The sequence below is a fragment of the Cetorhinus maximus genome, chromosome 7, assembly GCF_964194155.1.
Source record: "Cetorhinus maximus chromosome 7, sCetMax3.hap1.1, whole genome shotgun sequence".
NCBI lineage: Eukaryota > Metazoa > Chordata > Chondrichthyes > Lamniformes > Cetorhinidae > Cetorhinus > Cetorhinus maximus.
The window spans coordinates 66,991,327-67,013,896 of NC_135885.1; the positions used below are offsets into that span (position 1 = coordinate 66,991,327).

At 38.7% G+C, this 22,570-nt stretch overlaps 1 protein-coding gene across 1 annotated transcript in view; it reads right to left on the minus strand.

The window, feature by feature from the left end:
• Nucleotides 1-22,570, minus strand: part of eif5b (eukaryotic translation initiation factor 5B) — a 120,023-nt gene that overhangs the window by 15,794 nt on the left and 81,659 nt on the right. Inside the window, exons 15-20 of the mRNA XM_078545652.1 lie at nt 20,839-20,970; nt 18,413-18,595; nt 12,433-12,594; nt 10,492-10,623; nt 6,978-7,109; nt 6,804-6,880 (exon numbers count right to left, since the gene is read on the minus strand). Coding sequence (XP_078401778.1) covers nt 6,804-6,880; nt 6,978-7,109; nt 10,492-10,623; nt 12,433-12,594; nt 18,413-18,595; nt 20,839-20,970 — 818 coding nt within the window. The remainder of the gene's footprint in view (nt 1-6,803; nt 6,881-6,977; nt 7,110-10,491; nt 10,624-12,432; nt 12,595-18,412; nt 18,596-20,838; nt 20,971-22,570) is intronic.

Genomic DNA, 22,570 nt, shown 5'->3' on the forward strand with positions numbered 1-22,570 from the left:
AACTCAATGCTTCCAAATGAAGTCTTACCAACTGTCTGTTTAGCTGCAATTGTCGTTGCTTGCAGTTGCGTGTTTTTGTATGCAATCGGTTGAGAGATTGAATGGTCAAATTCTAATGTATCCAACCATACTTCACTGCAAAAGTTAATTCTTTATCAACAATTTTTAAAATTTGTCGGTTTTGTAAATTTCTGTTAGAAAGCTAAAAATGCAAGTTTCAGCTGTTTTGCATTAAGAAAAAATTGCAGGGATATGCAGCTGATGAAGGGTTCAGCAAAGGCAAAAACAGACTTTTTGTTAGATGGTTGCACCGACCTCCACAGGTTGTGCAGCTGTAAGATGGTTAATAGGTTAATGCTGCTATCCATTTAAGAAATTGTAGCTAGGATGGCCAACTCTTCAGAGTACACTGTTGACAAATATGGTCAAGTGATAAATAAAGTTTTGGGCTTATGTAACTGTATCCAATTAATGGATTGACAATCCCATCTAGATAAAGCCTTGATAAGGTAGGAGAGGCCTTCATTATTCAGGTAATGAAATTCAGATTTAAAGGATGATGTAATACTTTGATGACATATAAATCGGCAATAGAGAAAAATATCTAAAGAGGAACGTTAGAACAAATTTCTCAGTATTCAACAAGGCCTGATCAGCTATAACCCTTGAGTTTAGGAAATTAGGAATTAAGCAAACAATAATAACTGAAAACCTATAAATGATATTTAACCCTATTATCTTGAGAAATTACTTAGAAATTTATAGGCAAGAATATTTATTCCTCAACACTTTCCTCAAAGACGCAGCAGATGCACATGGAAATCAAAGGCTGGCCAAAGCATGTGCAGACAAAGACTAGCTGAAGAAGATGAATTCTGGGACATTTCACGTCCAGGAAGGCATGACCTGGGACACAAGACAAAAGGTTGAATTACAGGACAGTCCTGGAAAATCTGGGACGGTTGGGTCACCCTGACATCTACCTGACAAGGTGGAAAATTCCCAAGTTATGTCCTGTCCATAAAACGCAGGATAAAACTCATCCGGCCAATTACCACCCCAAGAGTCCACTCTCAATCATCACAAAGTGATGGAAGGTACTGTTGGCAATGCTATCAAGTGGCACTTACTCCACAGTAGCGTGCTCACTGATGCTCAGTTTGGGTTCCTCTTGGCCTTATTACAGCCTTGGTCCAAACATGAACGAAAGGGCTGAACTCAAAAGGTGAAGTGACAGTGACTGTCCTTGACATCAGGCAGCATTTGACTGAGTGTGGCATCAAGGAGACCTAGCAAAAACAGAGATTAGTGATGAACAGACGTTTTTCATACTGAGTAAGGTTTATAGGAGAGCTCCCCAGGGGTTCGTGTTAGCACCCCTGTCCTTCCTGTTTTATATTAATAACTTCAACCTTAGAGTGCAAGGTACAATTTCAAAATTTGTGTATGACAAAACTCGGGAGTATTGCGAACTGTGAGGAGGATTGTCGAATTTCAACAGGACAGGCAGGTTGGTGAAATGGATGGACAAGTGACAGCTGAATTTAATGCAGAGAAGTGTGAAGTAATGCATTTTGGTAGGGAGAATGAAGGCAGGCGATACAAAATAAAGGGTGCAATTCTAAATGGGGTGCAGAAGCGGAAGGATCTGGGTACATGTGCACAAACCATTGAAGATGGCAGGACATATGGAGAGAGAGTGGTTAACAAAGCAAACAGCATCCTGGGCTTTATAGGAGCATAGAGTACAAAAGCAAGTGTCACGAAACTACCATATTTTTCACAATATTATTGTGGGATATTATAAGGTAATATTGTGTGTGTGTGTGTGTGCGTACATCTCTCTCTCTCTGTGGGTGGCTGATTTAATTAAATTAGAGACGATTAGACTGGAGGGTTGAAATTATCAAAAGAGTTCAGTGTAAAAAAAGGTATTTGAAATGCTAATGAGTGAGCTAGGGTAAAAGTATCAGCAAATGGGGTGTGAATTAAATTTGCATGTTAAACGGGGAGTGTTTGGATTTCAAAGAAACACGACAAAGTTTTACAACTGACAGGATAAATAGGGCAAGGTTATTACGTTTATTTTTCCCAAAAGGAAAAAGGCCATATTGACAACGAGGGACTTTTATATTATGAGAAAAATAACTTCTAAATACATATGGGAACAATGGGATTTACAGATTAAAGAGGAAGAAATATATTTAAAGAAGGATGGAAGGTTGTATCGGGGTGGCCGTGTAAGAACTAAAAAAATACACCATGTGAAACAGACTTGAGGGAAACCGCCTCTAGCCACTTTGCAGAAGTCTGCCGTTGCAGCAACCAAAGCTGTGTTAAAAGCCTTTGTAATTCCACTGTCGAGTGGGTGCCTGTGGTAACCTTGCTGGATTGCCTATCGATGCACTACAGCAACTCGCCAAGCTTCCTTTGACAGCACCTTCCAAACCCACAACCCCTACCTCCTAGCAGACGCATGGGAACACGACCACTTGCAAGTCCCTTCCAAGCCCCATACCATCCTAACTTGGAACAATATCGCCGTTCTTTCATTGCTGCCAGGTCAAAATCCTGGAACTCCCTTCCTAACAGCACTGTGGGTGTACTGGCACCAGACAGAATGCGACAATTGCGGCTCACCACCACCTCAAGAGATAGGCAACAAATGAAGGTCAGTGACGCCCACATCCAAAAAACAATTGAAAAAAAGGTAGCAAAGAGGTACAGATAAGATCATCACTGAAAATGAAGGCAGAAATTAGAAGAGATTTTTTCAACATCATTTGGACACACAAGGCTCAGACACATGCAGTTCTTGAGGCAGATACAGCTTACTTTTGATCATGGCATAAAAGTTGACTTGCCAAATAAGGCGGCCCCATTTATCAGTGTCAAAGATCATGGTTTTGCATATATTTTGCTATGAAATGCTCTCATATTAGTAGTCAGCCTCAATTTTACATCCCAGAAATTACCTTAAACTGTAAGTCAGCATTGGGATCATGTTGCAAAGATGATGCGTGGGATTTTAAGACATGTCCACACAGAACAGACCACATATGGCATGGCAAGTGACAAACGGGAATGGATCCTCCAGCAAAACAAAAAATACAAAGTTGCTTTCAAGCCAAAATCTGCAATGCTTGCTAACTTGAAAAATAACTGTGTTACGACAAGGGATTTTGGTGTTAGTGAAAAACTGGTACAAGAATGGAAGAGGAACCTGCTCTGAAGAAGATGCCCAAGACCACGTGTACGATCAGAACAGGGGCCAGCCTGATCTTGAGAAACGTGTATTGGAATGGGCCCTGGAAAATCATTGGAACAGTTACAATGTCACCGGGAATGCAATGTATTTATATGCACTTAAGTGGGCCAAATCAATCCCTGAATCCAGCAACGATATATATATACACAGATTTGTAAGGATAACACAAGTTACAAAAGCTATCTTATACTCTATTCCCAGTAGGTACACAGTCCATGTAAACCTATTGGCAACCTGTGGCCAGATGCACTGCACTCTGAAATCAAGTGACACATGCCATCTCAACCAGATGCTATGGATCTCTCCTCAACTCCCCCAAGATGCTTGTCACACCATAAGCCAGTCTCGCTGAACTCTGACTTTTAGACGAGGGTTTCCAACCTTCACTTACGAAGAGCACGCTTTGGAATCTTCTCCCAAACTTGATGATTTCTTTCACATGCCTTCCACAAAGGTTCACCTCCAGGGTTTTGAACTCTCCTTCTGGTGTTCCTCTACCCAGGTCACCACATGCATTCAAGCTTTCTTCCACACACTCTCTCTCATTGTCTCAGCTGCCAACAGTACACCACTGCTTCACATGCCCATAGCAAAGAGTTACAGACCTTCAGCTGTCTCTTTGGACCTTCTTGCCTTCTGCAAGCTGTTCGCACTTTAAATCTGCTTTCTGCAGCTTCTGTCTCTTTAAATCTGAAGCTTGGAGCCTTTCTCTCTGCTCCTCACTCTTAACTTCATTTAACAGGACCTTTTCCAGGTTCCCGTCCTTCCCTTTGACTAGAAGGTCTCCTTGGGGCTTTCTCCTGTTCGACTCCCCTGGATTTTGGGATCTTTTCTTTAGTTTGGGACTGGCTATCTGTCCCCTTTGCTCCAGTCTCTCCTGGCAGGTGTCTTTAAAACCAAATGAACTCAAACAGCTTCCAAATCAAACTGTGGTTTCTAGTTTCTACTGCGTGCCTGTAGGAGGGACATGCCTCTCTAGACCCCTGTTGCTAGGCAACAGCCCAATTTCTCTATTCTTGTTTGATTAATTTAGCTACAACAGTTGTAAAACTCTCATTAGAAATGCAGGTACCTTTTAAAGTGAAGCTAAAACTCAATTTGACCTTTTCTTAACAACGCAGAAATATAAAACAAACTTAAACTTTCAAGTTAAAACCCATTCCTATCACCTAGAAATACAAATGTAACTTACTTAAACAATCTCTATTCCCTAACAAATGAAACAGTCCAGTGTTGCAGTAGAAGACCAAGATTGCTCATAGACTACCAAAAGACCTTGATGCCAAAATTTCCAGTTTCTGGTGATTCTTCATTAGACAGAGGCAAAAACACAAGTGCTCATTAAGTCACATCCACAATATGAATGAAAAGCCCATGAATTTTGATAGTCCCAGCAGCCAAACCGTGGTGTAAAAAGGGCCGACAACAATTCTTGTGAAAATGACAGGACAAGACGACAAGATTCGCCTACATGGTCGAAATTAAAGCCTATGGTAATTTTCAAATGCAATTCTAGGAAACATTTCTGAAGCTGGCAAATTGACAGGTGAAAGGCCTTTTTTGCATACAACAACCATTATTTGACAGCATAATACATCAGATGTCTAGCCAAATACATATTTTGTCGTACCTGCAACTACTTTATAACCATTGGCATTAATATAATTGACACTGGCATCAAACCTAAAACATGCATGGTGGATTTTACACTTCATTTGAGATCCCAAGAGAGTGGAGATGAAATGAGGGCTCTTGATTTCCACCTGCTGTTCTCTTCAATTGATTTTGCTGCATCTAACAAAGGTCTGATGGTCATTTCTTTGACATCAATCTGCCCTTAGTGCACTCTCATTAATGTATCAGCAAGAGTGAATGGAGGAAGGGGAAAGAGGAAAGATGATGATCAGGAGAGGACAAAGAGACTTTCTTGAAGACTTGTAGAAGAAATATGGAGTTAGTGAAAGAGGCTACAATGCTGCAAAATCCTTTTTGCAGTGCCATTAAAAATAGATTTTGTGGCAGGGCCAGGTTCTGCATGGTTCATTAGGACACAAAATAGTGTATGCAAGTGTCATGAAACTAACATTTTTTTCATTATATTATCTTGGTTTATTGTAAAGTAGGTTTATGGGTGTGAGTGCTGGTGATTGTGTGTGTAGCTGATTTAATTGAATTAGAGTCAGATAGACTGCAAGCTTGAAATTATCAAAAGAAGTTAAGGGTAAAAGATGTTTGAAATGCTAATGAATTAACATGGATGAGGGCTTAGCATATAAGGTGTGAAGGAAATTTGTATTTTTAGGTAAGTTAAGAGTAATTTGTGTTTCAAAGGGATGATTGGACATTTACAATTAAAGTAAGCAAGGCCAAGCAGTGTCTGTTTATTTTTCTCAAAGGTACTGACCAAATTGGCAACATGAAAGATTTTTATATTATGGGAAAAGTACATTTCCAAAGACATATAGAACAATAGAATTTACAGATTAAAGAGAGAAGGCTATGTTGTGGAGCCATGTAAGATCTAAGAGGACTATGTAAACAGCCTTGGGGAAGCCTCCAGCCACTTTAGCAGATGTCTGATGTGTCCAGTAACCAAAGGTGAAGGAAAGCCTTTGGAATTCCATTGTTGAGTGGGTGCTGTGTAAACATGTTGGCTTGCTATTTAAATTTAAGATCTATTTTGGACTATTGCCTTAAAGGGAGTGTGTAGTTGGTAGTCAGGTTAATTAGGAATTTTGGGATTTATTATAGTATTAAGTAACTGTAATCTTATGTATGTGCTTGACATCTTTTCTTTTGTTAATAAATGTTTTAATTTAGTCTTATTAAAATCTCTATAAAGGCATTAGGGGTCTCATCACTTCTGAATTCAGTGTACAAATCTTCTCGTAATAAATACAAATTGCAAAACCTTTGTGATAGTGTGGCCAAGTTCGCCTGGCACACATCACCTGCTGTATCATAACACAAGCAACAGAGCCAGTTTTAGCAGGCCAAAAGGGAATAATGTATTATATATTCACTTATTTATTTAATAAATCTGCTTAATACTTCAAAAACTAGGATGAGGTCTGATGTAATGTTATCATTTATCAAGGACTTAAGATAAATTTTGAATATCTACAGTTTCTTAAAAACAAATGCCTCTTTTCTGTTCATCATCCAATGCAATTCCGCAGGTTTTCTTAGGTTTTCTTAAACAGTACAGCTAGTAAAGCCACATTTGAAGACATAGGGAAATTGAACTCTTCTTTGAGCAATCTAAGCTTTTACAGCCAAGAAAAATTGACAGCAAAGAATGGTTTAAAAACAGGTAGTATAGAAAAACTGAATCTGAGCTTTGGATTTCTGAATTAGTGCCATTGGAACTCTGGACGTCACTTCTCACATTAAAAAAAGTGTTTGCAACAGTAGAGCAATAACTAGTTAAAGGTACCAGTCTTCAGGACTTTGTACTTTAAATAAATCAGCACGAGGCAAAGGCTTGTTTAAATAAAATATCTGGTTTATTGCAACAATTCTGTTTCGCACTTACTGAGGGTCATGCTCAAGCATTGCTGAAGCTTTCATCACATCCTTCTTATGGACAGGTCCAATGTTAATTCCAGCATACTACAAAAGAAAAACAAAAAGAGACAGATTTAGTTTTATCATTATTGAAGTTAAATCAAAGTGGAAAACTGTAGCGATTTTAAGTTCTAATACTTACAGGCACACTTGATGCCCGAAGATATTCTAAGAGTGCCTCCAAAGAGCCCAATGTAGAGGCTTGTACATAAACACCTTTCTCCTCAAGTTTGATAGAATTCAGTGTTTGCTTCAGTTCATGTTCTAGTTCATCCTGTTAACAGTAACATGATAGGACGGCAAATTACATTCTAGTCACATTTTCAAATGTATCTACGTTGAATGTGTGATGTGACTGTTAAAGATAAAAGCAGGCAAGTATAATTAAAGTTGTAAGAAAATAGATATTTCCAAATACACTCACTCTATTTATTGATCTAGTTTCTCTTAAACTTGCACCACAATGGTTGTGCAAATGTATTCCTAATTATATACTGGCATCAATGCAGAACAAAGTGCGCACAAGGTGAATGTCAATACCCAAAAGGTGCTACTTTCCAAAGTTAAAAAAGTATATATTATGGTTCTCACAATAGATTCAAGGCTAAAACGGCACTAAATCAATTTACTGGGTTTCTTTTGGAAAAATTAAACAACTAGCTCAAGCACACAGGTGTGCAATATGTTGTGGAGCCAACCAGGGAGCAGGTTATTCTGGATTTAGCTTTGTGTAATGAGATGGGATTAATTAATGATCTCATAGTAAAGGATCCTCTAGGGAAGAGTGATCATAGCATGCTAGAATTTCAAGTTCAGTTTGAGAGTGAGAAACTTGAGTCCCACACTAGTGTTCTGGAGTTAAACAAAGGTAACTACATAAGTATGAGGACAGATTTGGCCCTAGTGGACTGGGCAAGAAGACTAAAAGGCAAGACAGTTGATGAACAGTGGCAGATATTTAAGGAGATATTCAATTCTTCCCAAGTAAAATATATCCCAATGAGGAAGAAAGATGGTGAGAGGGGGAAAAAGCATCCATGGCTAAACAAGAAAGTTAAAGATAACGTAAAGGCAAAAACTAAGGCATACCAAATTGCAAAGGTCAGTGGCAGGCTGGAAGATTAGGAAACTTTTAAAGGTCAACAAAGGGTTAAAAAAATAATCAAAAGAGCAAAGGCAAATTATGAAAGAAAACTAGCACAAAATGTAAAAATTGATAGCAAAAGCTTCTACAAGTATATAAAAGGAAAGAGAGTAGCTAAAGTGAATGTTGGTCCCTTGGAGGATGAGACTGGGGAGTTAATAGTGGGGAACGCAGAAATGGCAGAGACGCTTAATCAATATTTTGCCTTAGTTTTCACAGTGGAGGACACTAGTACCACCCCAATAGTAACAGGTAGTGCAGAGGATACAGAGAAGGAGGAACTTAGAACAATCACCATCACTAGAGAAAAGGTACTGAGCAAACTATTGGGATTAAAGGGTGACAAGTCCCCAGGATCTGATGGCCTACATCCCAGGGTCCTAAAGGAAGTGGCAGCGGAGATAGTGGATGCATTGGCTATAATATTCCAAAATTCCCTGAATTCTGGAAAAGTCCCAGTGGATTGGAAAAATGGTAATATAACACCCTTATTCAAAAAGTTGGGGGGGTGGGGGGGTGGGGGGGTGGGGAGGAGGCAGAAAGTAGGAAACTATAGACCAGTTAGTTTAACATCTGTCATTGGGAAATTGTTGGAATCCATTATTGAGGAAGTAATAATGAGGCAATTGGAAAGTCAAAATGCAATCCATCAGAGTCAGCATGGTTTTATGAAGAGCAAATCATGTTTGACTAATTTGCTAGAGTTCTTTGAAGATGTGACAAGCAAAGTGGATAATGGGGATCCTGTAGATGCAGTTTATCTGGACTTCCAGAAGGCCTTTGATAAAGGAGCCGCACAAAAGATTAATACACAAGATAAGATCACACGGAGTTAGGGGTAATATATTAGCTTGGATAGAGGATTGGCCAACCAACAGAAAGCAGAAAGTCAGGATAAATGGGTCTTTTTCTGGATGGCAAGCTGTAACTAGTGGGGTGCCATAGGGTTTGGTCCTTGGGCCCCAACTATTTACAATCTATATTAATGACTTGGATTCAGGGATAGAAGGTACGAAAGCTAAATTTGCACATGACACCAAAATAGGTGGGAAAGTAAGTTGCAATGAAGAAATAAGAAATTTACAAATGGATATGGACAAGTTAAGTGAATGGGCCAAAATTTGGCAGATGGAATTTAACGTGGATAAGTGTGAGGTTATCCATTTTGGTCGGAAGAATAAAAAGGTGACTTATTATTTAAATGGAGAGAAACTTCAGAATGCTTCAGTGCAGAGGGATCTGGGTGTCCTTGTGCATGAATCACTGAAAGCTAGTATGCAGGTACAGCAGGTAATAAGGAAGGCAAATGGAATTTTGGCATTTATTGCTAAAGGAATAGAGTATAAAAATAGGGAAGTGCTGTTGCAACTGTAAAAGGCATTGGTGAGACTGCACCTGAAGTACTGTGCACAGTTTTGGTCCCCTTACTTGAGGAAGGATGTAGTTGCACTGGAGGCGGTTCAGAGCAGGTTCACTAGATTTATTCCAGAGATGCGGAGCTTGTCTTATGAGGAGAGATTGAGCAGTTTAGGCTTATACTCGCTAGAGTTTAGAAGGATGAGAGGAGATCTAATTGAGGTAGATAAGATGCTAAAGGGGATAGACAAAGTAGACGTGGAGCGGATGTTTCCCCTTGTGGGGCATTCTAGAACGAGGCGCCATAGTTTTAGGCTAAGGGGTGGTAGATTTAAATCAGAGATGAGGAGGAATTACTTTTCTCAAAGGGTAGTGAATCTGTGGAATTCACTACCTCAGAGTGCAGTGGAGGCTGGGACGCTGAATAAATTTGAGGAGATAGGCCGATTTTTCATTAGTAATGGGTTGAAAGGTTATGGGGAGAGGGCGGGAAATTGGAGTTGAGGCCGAAATGAGATCAGCCATGATCACAATGAATGGCGGGGCAGGCTCGAGGGGCTGAATTGTCTACTCCTGCTCCTAGTTCTTATGTTATGTTAAGGAGCAGAAGGCAATATTCTAAATTTACAACCACTGGATACCATGTAGTAGGGGATTGTTATGGTTTTCCATCAGGCAGCTTTTAATTTTAAAATGAACTCATGATTCACAAGAAAAAAAAAGAAAATTGCAGCTCATTTAGTGCAACTGCATATCTTAACCTGAACAGCAGTTACTGCACAGGATATTCAAGAACCCATAAGCAAGACCAATGAAAGTAAACTAAATACTGTTTGTTATGTTTATATAGGGAAGTTGGAAATTACTGAGGCAGTAGTTCTGAAAGATTCCCATTTAATCAGAATGATCTATCTGGGGTGAAGTATCACTTTAAAAAATCAGGGTTTAAAAAATACAGAAACCAAGTGCGCACACTGTGGAGGAAAATGGTGCAGATTTTAAACACAAGAACATTAAATAGATACATTTATTGATTTTGTTGTACGTAATTGAATTTTTACACACACACGATTCTCAAGAGATTGTAGCAGTTCTTAAAATTTACCGGACTAAGTTTCTATGTACTGGTAATGTTTTAAGATAATCAAATTCAAACCTTTAGGACCGCTATTTCATCATCCTTGTGGGCTATTAGTAGTGGTAAACCTGCAAGGGATTTCTCCAGATCTTTAGCAAGAACTTTCACACCTTGTGCAGCCCAGACTTCCTTTTGCTTCTCATACTGATTCTGAGGGAAAAAAAACATATCAAAATCATTGTAAAGCCAAAACTTCATTACATAACCATTCTACATTATTTTTTTAGGGAGAGGCAGAGGCAGGCTAGAGCAACAATTACATTGGCTAAAATTACATGACATGCTTTCTTTTAAAACTTATACACTAAAACCACAAATCTTCTGTTGGCTTCCTCTTAAAAATATCAGTCAAATTAACCAAAAAAAGGTCATAGTGCACTTTCATAAGGGGTTGTTAGACAGTAATGCTCAGGAACAATATGCTGTCTGATTTTCTTCTTCCTAACACAGGGCAATTATATTAGGTCCATTACTACCCAGCCTGAGGTCAGCTAGCTCAATTGTGCCAACAGGAAAGCTCAATTTCAGTTTTAATTCTCATTTGCTTATTGTTTAGTCAAATATTCAAGGTACCAATTCAGGGCATCCTCTCCAAAAATTCCTGCAATGGGAATTTGCTGAAATAGTGGTAAAATCAACATATTGCCAACACAATGAACTCAGTCAAATGTTCTGAGATAAAGAGCTTGTACTCAAAAAAGAAAATTAATGCTAATTGTTAGCATAAAATTACTTTGCAACCTACTGCTTTAATCTTGAGTCAATTTAACATTACACTGATGTTGTATATTGATACTATGGTTTAATAAATTTTGTATGATGTTACTGTACCCCACCTCCCAACATAAAAAAAATTGCTTCTGAAGGCTTCATTTATCAAGAATAGGAAAAGAATTCAATATACCCCATGCAACCATTTTAATGCATTAAACTTTGATATTCCAGAGTTAACCATTACAACTAAAACTGACTTATGACATGGAAATTATGATCAACAAAGCAATTAAAGTTTTTTTGAGGATATAACCAGCAGAGTAGATAAGTGGAGATAGTGTTTTTGGATTTTCAAAAAAATTCAGTAAGGTGCCAAGAAAAGGTTGTCATATATTTTTTAAAAACTATGACATATGGCATTGGGCAATATATTAGCTTGGTTAAGGTTTGATTAACAGACAGAAAACGGAGTAGAAATACATGCATCATTTTCAGGTGGAGTAGTGTAAGGATCAGTGTTTGGGCTTCAACTATTTACAATCTATATCTTATACTCATTTAAAATATAGTTTTCATTAGGTTTAAATTCTCTTGTCCAACTGACCTGATTTACTTTAATGCATTAATCTGGGTTCCACTGAGAGTATTTATTCCATTTAATATTTTATATACTTTAGTGAGCATCCCCTTAACTCTCTCTCTTCAATGGATTCTGGAACTTAACATTCACTTTCTTCATGGCTCATATTTAAAATTATGTTTATTCTTGCATCTCCTCACCCAATCATGACCAATGTACGTATATCCCTTTTTGAGGCAATTACCAAAATATAACTACTTTCCTCATCATTTTAATTCCATAGAATCAAATTAGTATGTTAGGCCAAATGTTTATTTTGTTAATTAGATATCTGACAAGAGAACATCACAAAGTCATTTTGCTTCACGAATTTATTCCTATCAAAATCACAAGTGTTGGGTGCACACAGATGTAGATAGTTTCCAGTTCAATTAATACAGAAAAGTCTGCGGAAAATTATTTCAACAGATTTTGAAAAGATGTGATGTGAAATTTGGTAATTTGAAGAGTGAATGGGAGAGACAAATAGCACTTTGTGATGGCATAATGTGATCATAAAAGCCTTTAACATGAAAGTGTCACATAACTAAGCTTTATTATCATGCTACACAGAAATATAGTAGATAAAACATTAACTTTTTATATAATAGCATTATTTTCCATACTTTTACTCTCAATTCTTTGAGAGGTGGTGGTAACAGGAGACCCCTGATCTGTGTAACTATAGGGCCTTCAACTCCAGGGACAATAATAGTATCTCCTTCCTTCATATTACCATTGATTAGAATCACATCAATAGTCGTTCCCATTCCAGGAAGTGCTTTTACCTGAAAAAAAACATCCAAACAAAAAGACACAAATTTACTATTGTATAATATATTTTTGGTTACTGCCATAATGTCCATTCTGGGTCATTCCTTCATGTTAATGTTCCCTTTTCCAAAAACTGTTCACTCGCAATATAGTTCGCAACATAAGCAGCCCTCTGGAATTTTGCCATTCTCTGGTTATCTGCTTAGATATTAAAATCAACAGGTTGAACTGGATATTGTCGCCACCTGAGTGGAGGACGAGCATCAACTTCACTCAGTTACTAGTACTCTCACCACTGAAGGTCAAGAGTTCAAGCCCACTATAGGGCTTGAACACATGCCCTGAAATGATACTTCAATGCAGTGAATATTGCATGGTTGGAAGTGCCATTTTTCAGCAAAGGTGTAAAATCAAGAACCTGCCTATTCATCCAGGTGGATGCAAAAAAAATAATCCTCTGGTACCATTTGAAGAGATGCAGGGAATCTCCCGATGTCCTGACAACATCCTCTGACCACACCTTCCCAAACATCATTACGAACAGATTAGTTTCTCATTCATTTCATGTGCAATTTGTGGAACTTTGCTGTGCACACATACACTGTCATGTTTGTCTACACAACAATGGCTGCATTTCAGAAAATAATTCTTTTTTATAAAATATTTTAGGATATCCTGAAGATGTGATATAGCACTACATAAATGCAAGATTACTTCCTTTCTTAGGCCTTTTACAATCTTTCCTCCAGTGTCCACACGTACATTTTCCATCAAATGTCAGTTGATAATAGTCAGTCAGAAGGAACACTGCCTGACTATTTCTTATAATGGGAAATTTTCCCAAAATATATTTCATAAAATTACATTACAATACAATTCAAATGCGGTTATACATAAAGCACATTACAGATCAATTGGTTAAATACAGTAATTGACACGGTAAGGTACCTCATTCCACTTATAATGCAAATTGCACCTACATTTACATTTCATTTAAGCACTTTTTGATGCAAACAGCCCAAGGTGTGCTATGGCAGAAAGGCCCAATAAAGTAGCCTTTCCCCACTGAGCCGCTGCAGCAGCCAGCTTCATCAAGCTTCAGTGCATGCTTCAACATGGAGGTCTTATAGCTCAATAGGTAGCACCCTTGCCTTTGAGCCAGAAACTCAGGGTTCAAGTCCCACTCCAGGACTTGCTCGCCATGGAAGGAGCATTCATGACCTGGTTCAACAAGTTGGTAATCAGCCTGCTAATCCTTCCAGCACTTCCCCACTATTGCCCCCCAAAAGAGAGGGGGGGGGAAATGTGCGCAGGCTGGAAACCAACAACCCACTGCACATACTTTTTGACCTTGAAATGTACCAGTCACAAAACTTAGTTGCAGGCAGCTCCATGCACTGTAAGATTAGAAAGTTTCAGGCAGACCAAAGACATCTTTAACTGAGTTAATGTCCTTCTAGCCACAGTTGATGTTTGTCCTGGTGCACTTCCCTGGGAACAGTCTACAGAATGCAGAATCTGTATTATGGATCTACTTTGGATGAACATAGACAAAAACCACAGCATTTTTTTTTCCACACTATCTTTGCAAACAAGTATTCCAGACGGAAATGGGTGACAGTCTCTTCTCCACAACAGCCAGGTGCGAGGTCAGGTTTGACAGGGAGGGCCCTGCTCACCACCAGCCAAGTTACATCTTTTGCTTCTTGTAAAGCTCTTGCGATGAGGCATTCTGCCAAATGACTTTGATAGCCTGATCAGAGCACCATCTGACAGGATCCACCATCTCCCTTTTCTGCAGAGCCTTGAGAACATTACATGCAGACCACCAAGATAAAAGCAAAATACTGTGGATGCTGGAAATCTGAAACAAAAACAAAAATGGCTGGAAAAACTCAGCAGGTCTGACAGCATTTGTGGAGAGGAATACAGTTAATGTTTCGAGTCCGTATGACTCTTCAGCAGATGCTGTCAGATCTGCTGAGTTTTTCTAGCTATTTTTGTTTTTGTTACGTGCAGACCACTGCCTGATTGACATGTGAGCAAAGATGTTTTTCTTCAGCTTTTCTACTAGCAGCAGGTGGTATGGCATAGCCTAGCCAGCTGAAAGCAGTGCTCCACAGCAGTGTGGCCAGATCCATCCTAACCAACACTTGGTTCAGAAAGAAGCTCAGAATGTAATGACACCTGATGCATGTGCGCAGTGGGTCTATGCACAGCCTGATGCAGCCCCAGAAAATTAAACACGAGGGTGAGATTGGGTGCGTTTTCCCTCTCTTTAAGTGGAGATTCATACACTGTGTCCACACAGACATGGTCCATTTCTGATCTCCAGATAAAGTGGAAGATGGCTTATGTGACTGCTGTAGTGCAAGAACAGGGTATGGGCCTGAACTGATGCAACACAAAGAATGCCTCACATTTGATGGCCAGGTTCTTACCCACAAATCGGGAGAAAGCATTATTCACACATGCCCAGCTTCTCTTGGTGCAATTCTTGGTCCAAACCCCAGCTTCTGCCAGCAAAACATATTCCCAGAACCTTCAGGTAATCTGACCTGATGGGAAAAGGAACTCTTGGCTCAGTTCCCAGACAACGTGGCTTCACTTTTTCTGCTATTTACAATGGTTTCCAAGGCCATTTCTAACTGGTTGCAGATGCTCATCTATCTGTAGGCCAATAGTGGATCTGAGAAGACAGCAATGTTCTCCATGTACAGGGAGGCCTTGATCCGAGCTCCTCCACAGCCTAAGACCTCATGTCCCATCCTTTCTGATAGATACAGCACATGAACAGGGCACAGTAGAGAGGGCAGCCTTGTCTGACTCCAAATTTGACCAGAGAGCTTCCCAATTCCCACCGACTGCACTACTGATGTTTGTGTCGAGCAGTTGGGTCAAATTGCAGATTCCCTCTCCAAATCTCATTTTGGATAGCATGTCCATCGTGTGAATGTGCAACATTCTATCAAAGGTTTTCTCCTGGTCCGAGCAGATTAAGGTGGCGTCCTCCCTCCTATCCTGCACAGATGAGATCATAGCCTCATGCAGGGATATCAGAAATGGGTACAGGGAAGGTCTGATCCAGGTGGATCACCATCCCCAGATCAGTCTTGACCCAACTAGCGATGACCTTGGACAGAATTTTGTTAATCAGTGAAATACACTGCCATTTTCTGATCTCATCCCTCTTATTCTTCTGTCTGTAAGTAAGGATGATAATGATGTCTTTTTCTCATGGATTCTGACATGCTGCTCACCAGAAGTTTATGCTCGTATCCAGTCCCACAGAGTCAAAAACAACTTGGCTAGTAAGCTGCTTTTTCCCTTTCTTATAATCAGGATGCTACGGCCAACTGTAGTACCTTCGGCCAATCTGATTAAGGTTAGCTAATGCAAATTGTAGCTTGGCCTGGTTTCTATGACTTAGTACCACAGTTTGAGTTGCACCAATAAATGATGCTGCCTATATGATTCTCCCCACTCATAACTTGGGTTTATCCTAGCAGCAGGTTCAAGGTGTATTAGCTAATCAACGTAGATTAGCAACTGTTAATCATGGTAAATTCCAATTCAGGCTGGAAAAGATGGCATTCATTTACTTGGGTTGATAAAAATGACCAAGTTGCACAACTAAGCAACTATCAGGCTTTGGAATGTTTTTGACCATTTTTCCATAGAAAGGGTCTGGGGGAAAAAACATTTAAATATTGGGCTTTTAAAGCAAAGTATATTCATTTTTAGTTCTAATGAGCTTGTATTCAAGTTGTTTGTCCAAAGTTCGAAAACAATAAGCAATTTGTTGCCCATCTTCTTCACACTCATTGTTGGGATAACCCTAATAACAATCACTCAGCAGAAGCTACGTAGAACAGGTCTAACCCTCTTGTTTATGTGCAGGCAGTCAAAAATAGGGATAGAAACATATATTGGATATCATATTTTTAAATAAAAAGCTAAAAGTCAGGTTTTCCCTCCAGACTCAGTAAACTAGAGAGAAGTAATTTTGATGAAATCAAGTACAATGACTAACTGACATGGTAAAGCATAGCATTTTCATTATTTTGTATTATTATACAGCAACATGTTGTAATGATCAAATTAAGTTAGTCTGATCCTAGCTTTTATTTTTATAATTACTGCTGTCAGAGAAGTAAAGCAGCTTAACAATTTATATCTGGGCTCCTCTTATCAAGTCTTAGTCTGCTTTTGGATTGAAGAGGTGCACATGGGAGCATGTTGGAAAGACACAAATACTCAGTTCAGATCATGAAGAGATCCTATTGTTATGTCTTGATTCTATTGTTATGTCTCCAAATTCCACTACCATAGAGTTAGTGCGCAGTTGGACACATCCCTAAATGCAAGATACTCAGGCTTCAATGGGGGTCACCAGCACAAGGGAATATCTAAAGCAAGATTTAAAAAGATTCAAGCAAGTTTCCATAATTTGTCAAGATTTCAGAACAAGTATATTTTAATGAACAGAGCACTCCAACATCTAGTTCCTATCAGTTAACTTTATTTCAAGTTTACAGGGGCAACAGTGAATATTTCCATTTAACTCAATCTTCACTAACTGCTTTGAAGAGACAATTATGTAACATACAAGTTCACTTTCGCTGGGTAAAACATCTGGATAAACTGAAACTAGCAGTTTATAAAGCTTTTCAGAAATATAGGAACAACATAAAACACTTGTTCTTAATTACCAGTAAACAGAAGAGTTTCCCACACAAAGAATACATTTAAATTTTGCCTCTCATGATCGAAGGTCACCCCAAGGTGCTTCCCAGCTAATCAAGTGTTTTGAATTGAAGTCACTGTTGTAAAGTAGGAAAATACCGCAGCCAAATTGCATATAGTTAGGTCTCATGAACACCAATGAAACAAATAACCCGATAACCTGTTTTAGTAATGCTAATTGAGAGATAAATGTTGGAATGGGACATCAGGAGAACTTCTTGCTCTTCTTCAAATAGCACCAAGCGAGATCCAACCAAGCTGGGAAGCCAGGTCTCAGTTTAGCATACAATCTGAATGATGGCACTTCCTATAGTGGCATACTCCCTCATTACTACATTGAAATTCCAACTCAGATTATGTAACTCTAGTCTCTGGAGTGGGGCTTGAATCCACAACATTCTGACTCAGAAGTGAGAACGTCATCACTGAGCCAAGGTTGACAGATGTTGATAAATCATTCTTTTATATTGCTGCCCATTTATTTAATTAATAAATTAATAAAGTGAATAGATAAAAAATAGAATAAATAAATAAAATGAATAATATGAAAAAGGGTTATCCCGAACTCTCCTGAAAGCTTAGTGTGCGCTACTATGCCATATCCTATTCAAACCCTGATCTATGGTGACTTAACTAAAGCAGTGATTGCAAAACTACAACTGGTCTTTATATCTCTAAGCTAGCAAAGTGGGGGTTGGGGACAAAATGTGGGCAAACAGGGTTTTTAGTCCTGACAGCTATTCAGTAACCCCTTTGGTAGGATGTGCGTACATTTGTTGACAGTGATCATGCAAAGGGAGGATCATGTTTGGTTCTGACACCACAACATCAGTAGTCTTCTAACACTAACTTTCTAAACTTGCAGATGATGATTGGCCACTGCATCAAGGTACCCAAGAGCTGTCTGTGACTTCATCTACTACAGATAAGCCAGCAAAGGAAGGGTGTTGCTTTATTAATTAGCACTTTTTCTGACCTGTACCATTTACCATAAAAGTTAAATTGAGAAATATATTGCTGCAGAATATTTTCTAGGTTGACCTGTAAATTACTTATCTAAGTTTACAGTTGATCTTGAGTGCTTACCTCCATAACTTGAGCTCTTAGCTCCACTGAATATGCTAGTCTCTTAGCAAGCATAGTCTGGGTCAGTTCCACCAGCATTGCAATAAGATTTCCCATGCCATCCCCAGTGTGAGCTGATGTAGGGACCAAGGACACAAATGTACGTGGATCTTTGTTCTCAAAGAATAAAGCAGCATTGAGACCCTAAAAATATGATGCATGTTATCCATTAGCAATATACAGATAAATATATGCCCTATAAAATAGTTCAGTCATTAAGATAAAATCACTTCACCCTAACAACTACAGTAAATTTAGTCAAGTTGGCACACAGATGAAAACCAAACACTTAAAATATTAGTGGAGCTCTCATGGGCATGTTGGTTTTTAAAGAAATTCTATCTCAGGATGTGAGGAACGCTGTCAGGCCACATTTCTTTTCCTTCTCCAGTTACTCTGTGGTGGTGATGGCCACCTTTTTGAACCTCTGCAGCCTTGGCTCTAGTAATGCTGTTAAGGAATTTCAGGATTTAGACCACTAACAAAAGAATTGCGACATATGTCAAAATAAAGTTGGTTTGCAATTTATCCCAAGACAATGTAACTCTAGTCTTGTGATAGAGGCCATAAGGCTGGGAGGAGCTGCTGAGAGTAAGCTGGTCATCTTACTCTCTGCAATGCATCCTTTTACTATGTACTCCATTTTAATCTTTTTTCTTTTATATAAATAGCACAAGACAGGAAGTAAGATGCACCAGGCTAGAAGCAGGTACCTAGTATTTAGTTACCTAGGGAGGGATACACATGGAGGAGAGGAGGAAAATCTGGGTTGCATCCATTTAAAAAGGGGAGAGGGATAAACCTGGAAGCTACAGGTCAATCAGCCCAATGTCGATTATAAGTAAATTTTTAGAGACAATAATCTGCGACAAAACCAATTAGCATTTGGAAAAGTGTGGGCTAATAAATGAAAGTCAACATGCATTTGCTAAAGATAAATAGTGTTTGATTAACTTGGTCAGTTCTTTGATGAAGTAGCAGAGCTAGTTGATGAGGGCGATGGATGCAGTTGATGTTTAATAAATGGACTTCCAAAAGACATTTGACAAAGTATCACATAATAGACTTGCTTGCAAAATTAAAGCCTGAGAGATTAAAGGGACAGTACAGTATGGATACAAAATTGGCTAGAGGGAATGATACAGTGGTGTCATATATATCCTGGACTTGGGTATATAGGGTATAATTTCAGAGTTTGCAAATATGAAATAAAACTCAAATGCAGTAAACAATTAGCAGCTGAGTGATAGACTTCAAGAGGACATAGACAAGCTGGTGAAATGGGCATACACATGGCAGATGAAATTTAATGCAGAGTATTGAGAAATTATACATTTTGAAAAGAAGAATGAAGGGAGGCCATTAATGGTATAATTTTGAAGGGGGTGCAGGAACAGAGAGACCTGGGGCTGTATGGGCACAAATTTTTGAAGCAGGCAGGACAAATCGAGAAGGTAGTTTAAAAAAGCATGTGGATCCTTGGCTTTATTAGTAGAGACATACTGTTTAAAAAATAAAATCAATAAAATTAAGGTTCATCTGCACCTTAAGTGTTGTAAGCTGCAGGGCTATGGGCCGGGTACAGGAAGGTGGGATTAGAAAGTGCACCTGGGTGTTCTCGGGCTGGCATGGACAAGATGGGCCAAATGGCCTCCTTCTGTGCTGTAGCTTTTCTATGGTTCTAAGGAAATTATGCTAAACCTTTTATAAAACACTGGTTAGGCCTCAGCTGGAGTAGTGTGTTCATTTCTAGGCTTCACACTTCAGGAAGGATGTCAAGTCCTTGGAAAGAGTGCATAAGAGATTTACTAGAGTAATACCAGGGATGAGGGATATCAGTTATTTGGAGAGACTGGAGAAGGTGGGGTTATTCTTAGAGCAGGAAAGGTTAAGAGGAGATTTTTTTGTTTTAAAGAGGTGTGTAAAAACAAGAATGGCTTTGATAGAGTAACTAAGGCAAAACAGTTCTCAGTAGCAGTAAGGCCAGTAACCAGAGGAGACAGATTTAAGGTGATTGGCAAAAGAACCAGAAGCAACATGGAGATTTTTTTTCTTTAAGGCAGTGAGTTGTGGTCTGAAATGCACTGCCTAAAAAGGTGGTGAAACAATAATATTCAACAATAATATTCAAAAGATTATTGGATAAACATTTGTAAGAAAAAAAGGAAAGGTCTATGGGTAGTGAGCAGTGGAGTGGGATTAATTGGAAACTTCCCCAGAGCTGGCATAGCCAAGATAAGCCGAAAACCCAACTGCTGTGCTGTATCTTCTATGAACAGAAGGCATCATGTAGGGAAACAACTTGGCTGAAAACATATTCTGAACATAAACTGAAATGTTCCTGACTTTTTTCCAAAAAAGATACATAACAGAGAAAGTCACAAAACCTGCTGTGCAAATTCCACAATAGTGGATTTAGCTCTCTCGTCAAATTCATCTTTTGTGTTCTTCTTCTGCTTCTTTAATGTGGCAACCAGATCCGTATCTGGACTTTTCTTCCAATCATACAGCCTGTCAATCTGGAGTGAAAAAAAGACCGACAGAGCTGAAATATTTATTCAATTGCAACAGAGCAAGACACCCACATTTAATATACAGTGGCGAAATACTTATGGTACAATGATATTACATATCTGCACATGGGTGTGCTAATTGTTCACCTATCTGTAATGTCTCATCTCAAATATGGTGGAGCAACAGCCAAAATAGGTTCACTTTTATGTCACAAAAACAAAAAATGCTGGAAAAACTCAGCAGGTCTGACAGCATCTGTGGAGAGAAAGACAGAGTTAATGTTTCGAGTCCGTATGACTCTTCTTCAGAGCTCTGAAGAGTCATACGGAGTCGAAATGCTAACTGTCTTTCTCTCCACAGATGCTGTCAGATCTGCTGAGTTTTTCCAGCATTTTTTGTTTTTGTTTCAGGTTTCCAGCATCCGCAGTATTTTGTCTTTATCACTTTTATGTCACTTCCAATTCTTGGCAGTCTGTGAAATACCGATGTAGTGGACTACCAGTAGTTGGTGAGAAAAGGGTCTATAATGGAACATTATGTTCCTATGAAAGCTTGGTTGTCAATGACCTAAAGAAAAGGTTGGTGCATTCACACTGGAACTTACTTAAATTTATTAATAAGCAAAGCCGCAAATATGTGAAAACGCCCAACTATAAAACAATTCATCTTCGGCATCCATTGGATCAGAAGTATGATCAAATAAATGGGAATATTTAAAAATGCACCTTTTACCATCACAGTAAATCCTTCTGCTTTGCATGAAGATTGACAACATAATATTTCCAGTTCTTTGCGCATTTGGCTAAAGATTTAAAAAGTGAATTTTGAATGAAAGCAATTCAACAATTTTACATACTTAAGATTCAGAATATACAAGATTAAAAGTGACAGAACAAGTTGATAAAGTGAGAAAAACTTTATATCACAGGTGTCATAACCTGGACCAGTGTAGGGCTAAATGGCCTACACCCACTCCTAATTCATATGTTCGTACATTAGTACAAGAGCAAAGTGACAAGGCCATATCTATACGAATTATTGGTTATTCTGCAGTTAGAATATTGTATATAGTTTTGGGTGCCTTACTTTAAAAAGCATGTGAAGGCCATAAATAGGCTACAAAATTAGTGAGATGATACCAAAAATGAGAAGTCTTACTTATGAGGACAACTAGAACAGAGGAAATTAAGGGGCGATATCATAGAAGCTTTTTTTAAGATAAAGTAGGTAGGAAATAATATTTCCACTGGTTAGAGTCAGTAGCTAAGTGGTATAAATTCAAAGACCAAAAGAATAAGGGGAGATGCTATGACAACTTATGTTAAATGCAGAAGGTTCTTAGGGCATGGAATGTCCGACCAGAAACTGTGATAAGAGCACAGTGTATAACAGCTTTTAAAAGGAAGTAGATAAACATTTGAAAAATAAAAATTAAGAGGGTAAGGTAATAGGACAGAGTGGACAGCTAATAGAGTTGGCACAGGCTTGATGAGCCAAATAACCTCGTTCTGTCCGGTAAATTATCCCAAGTCAGAATCTTTGCTACCATGATGGAGCAAGGGATTAAAGTTCAGAGGTACACCATTACCAATAAACAAAAAGACA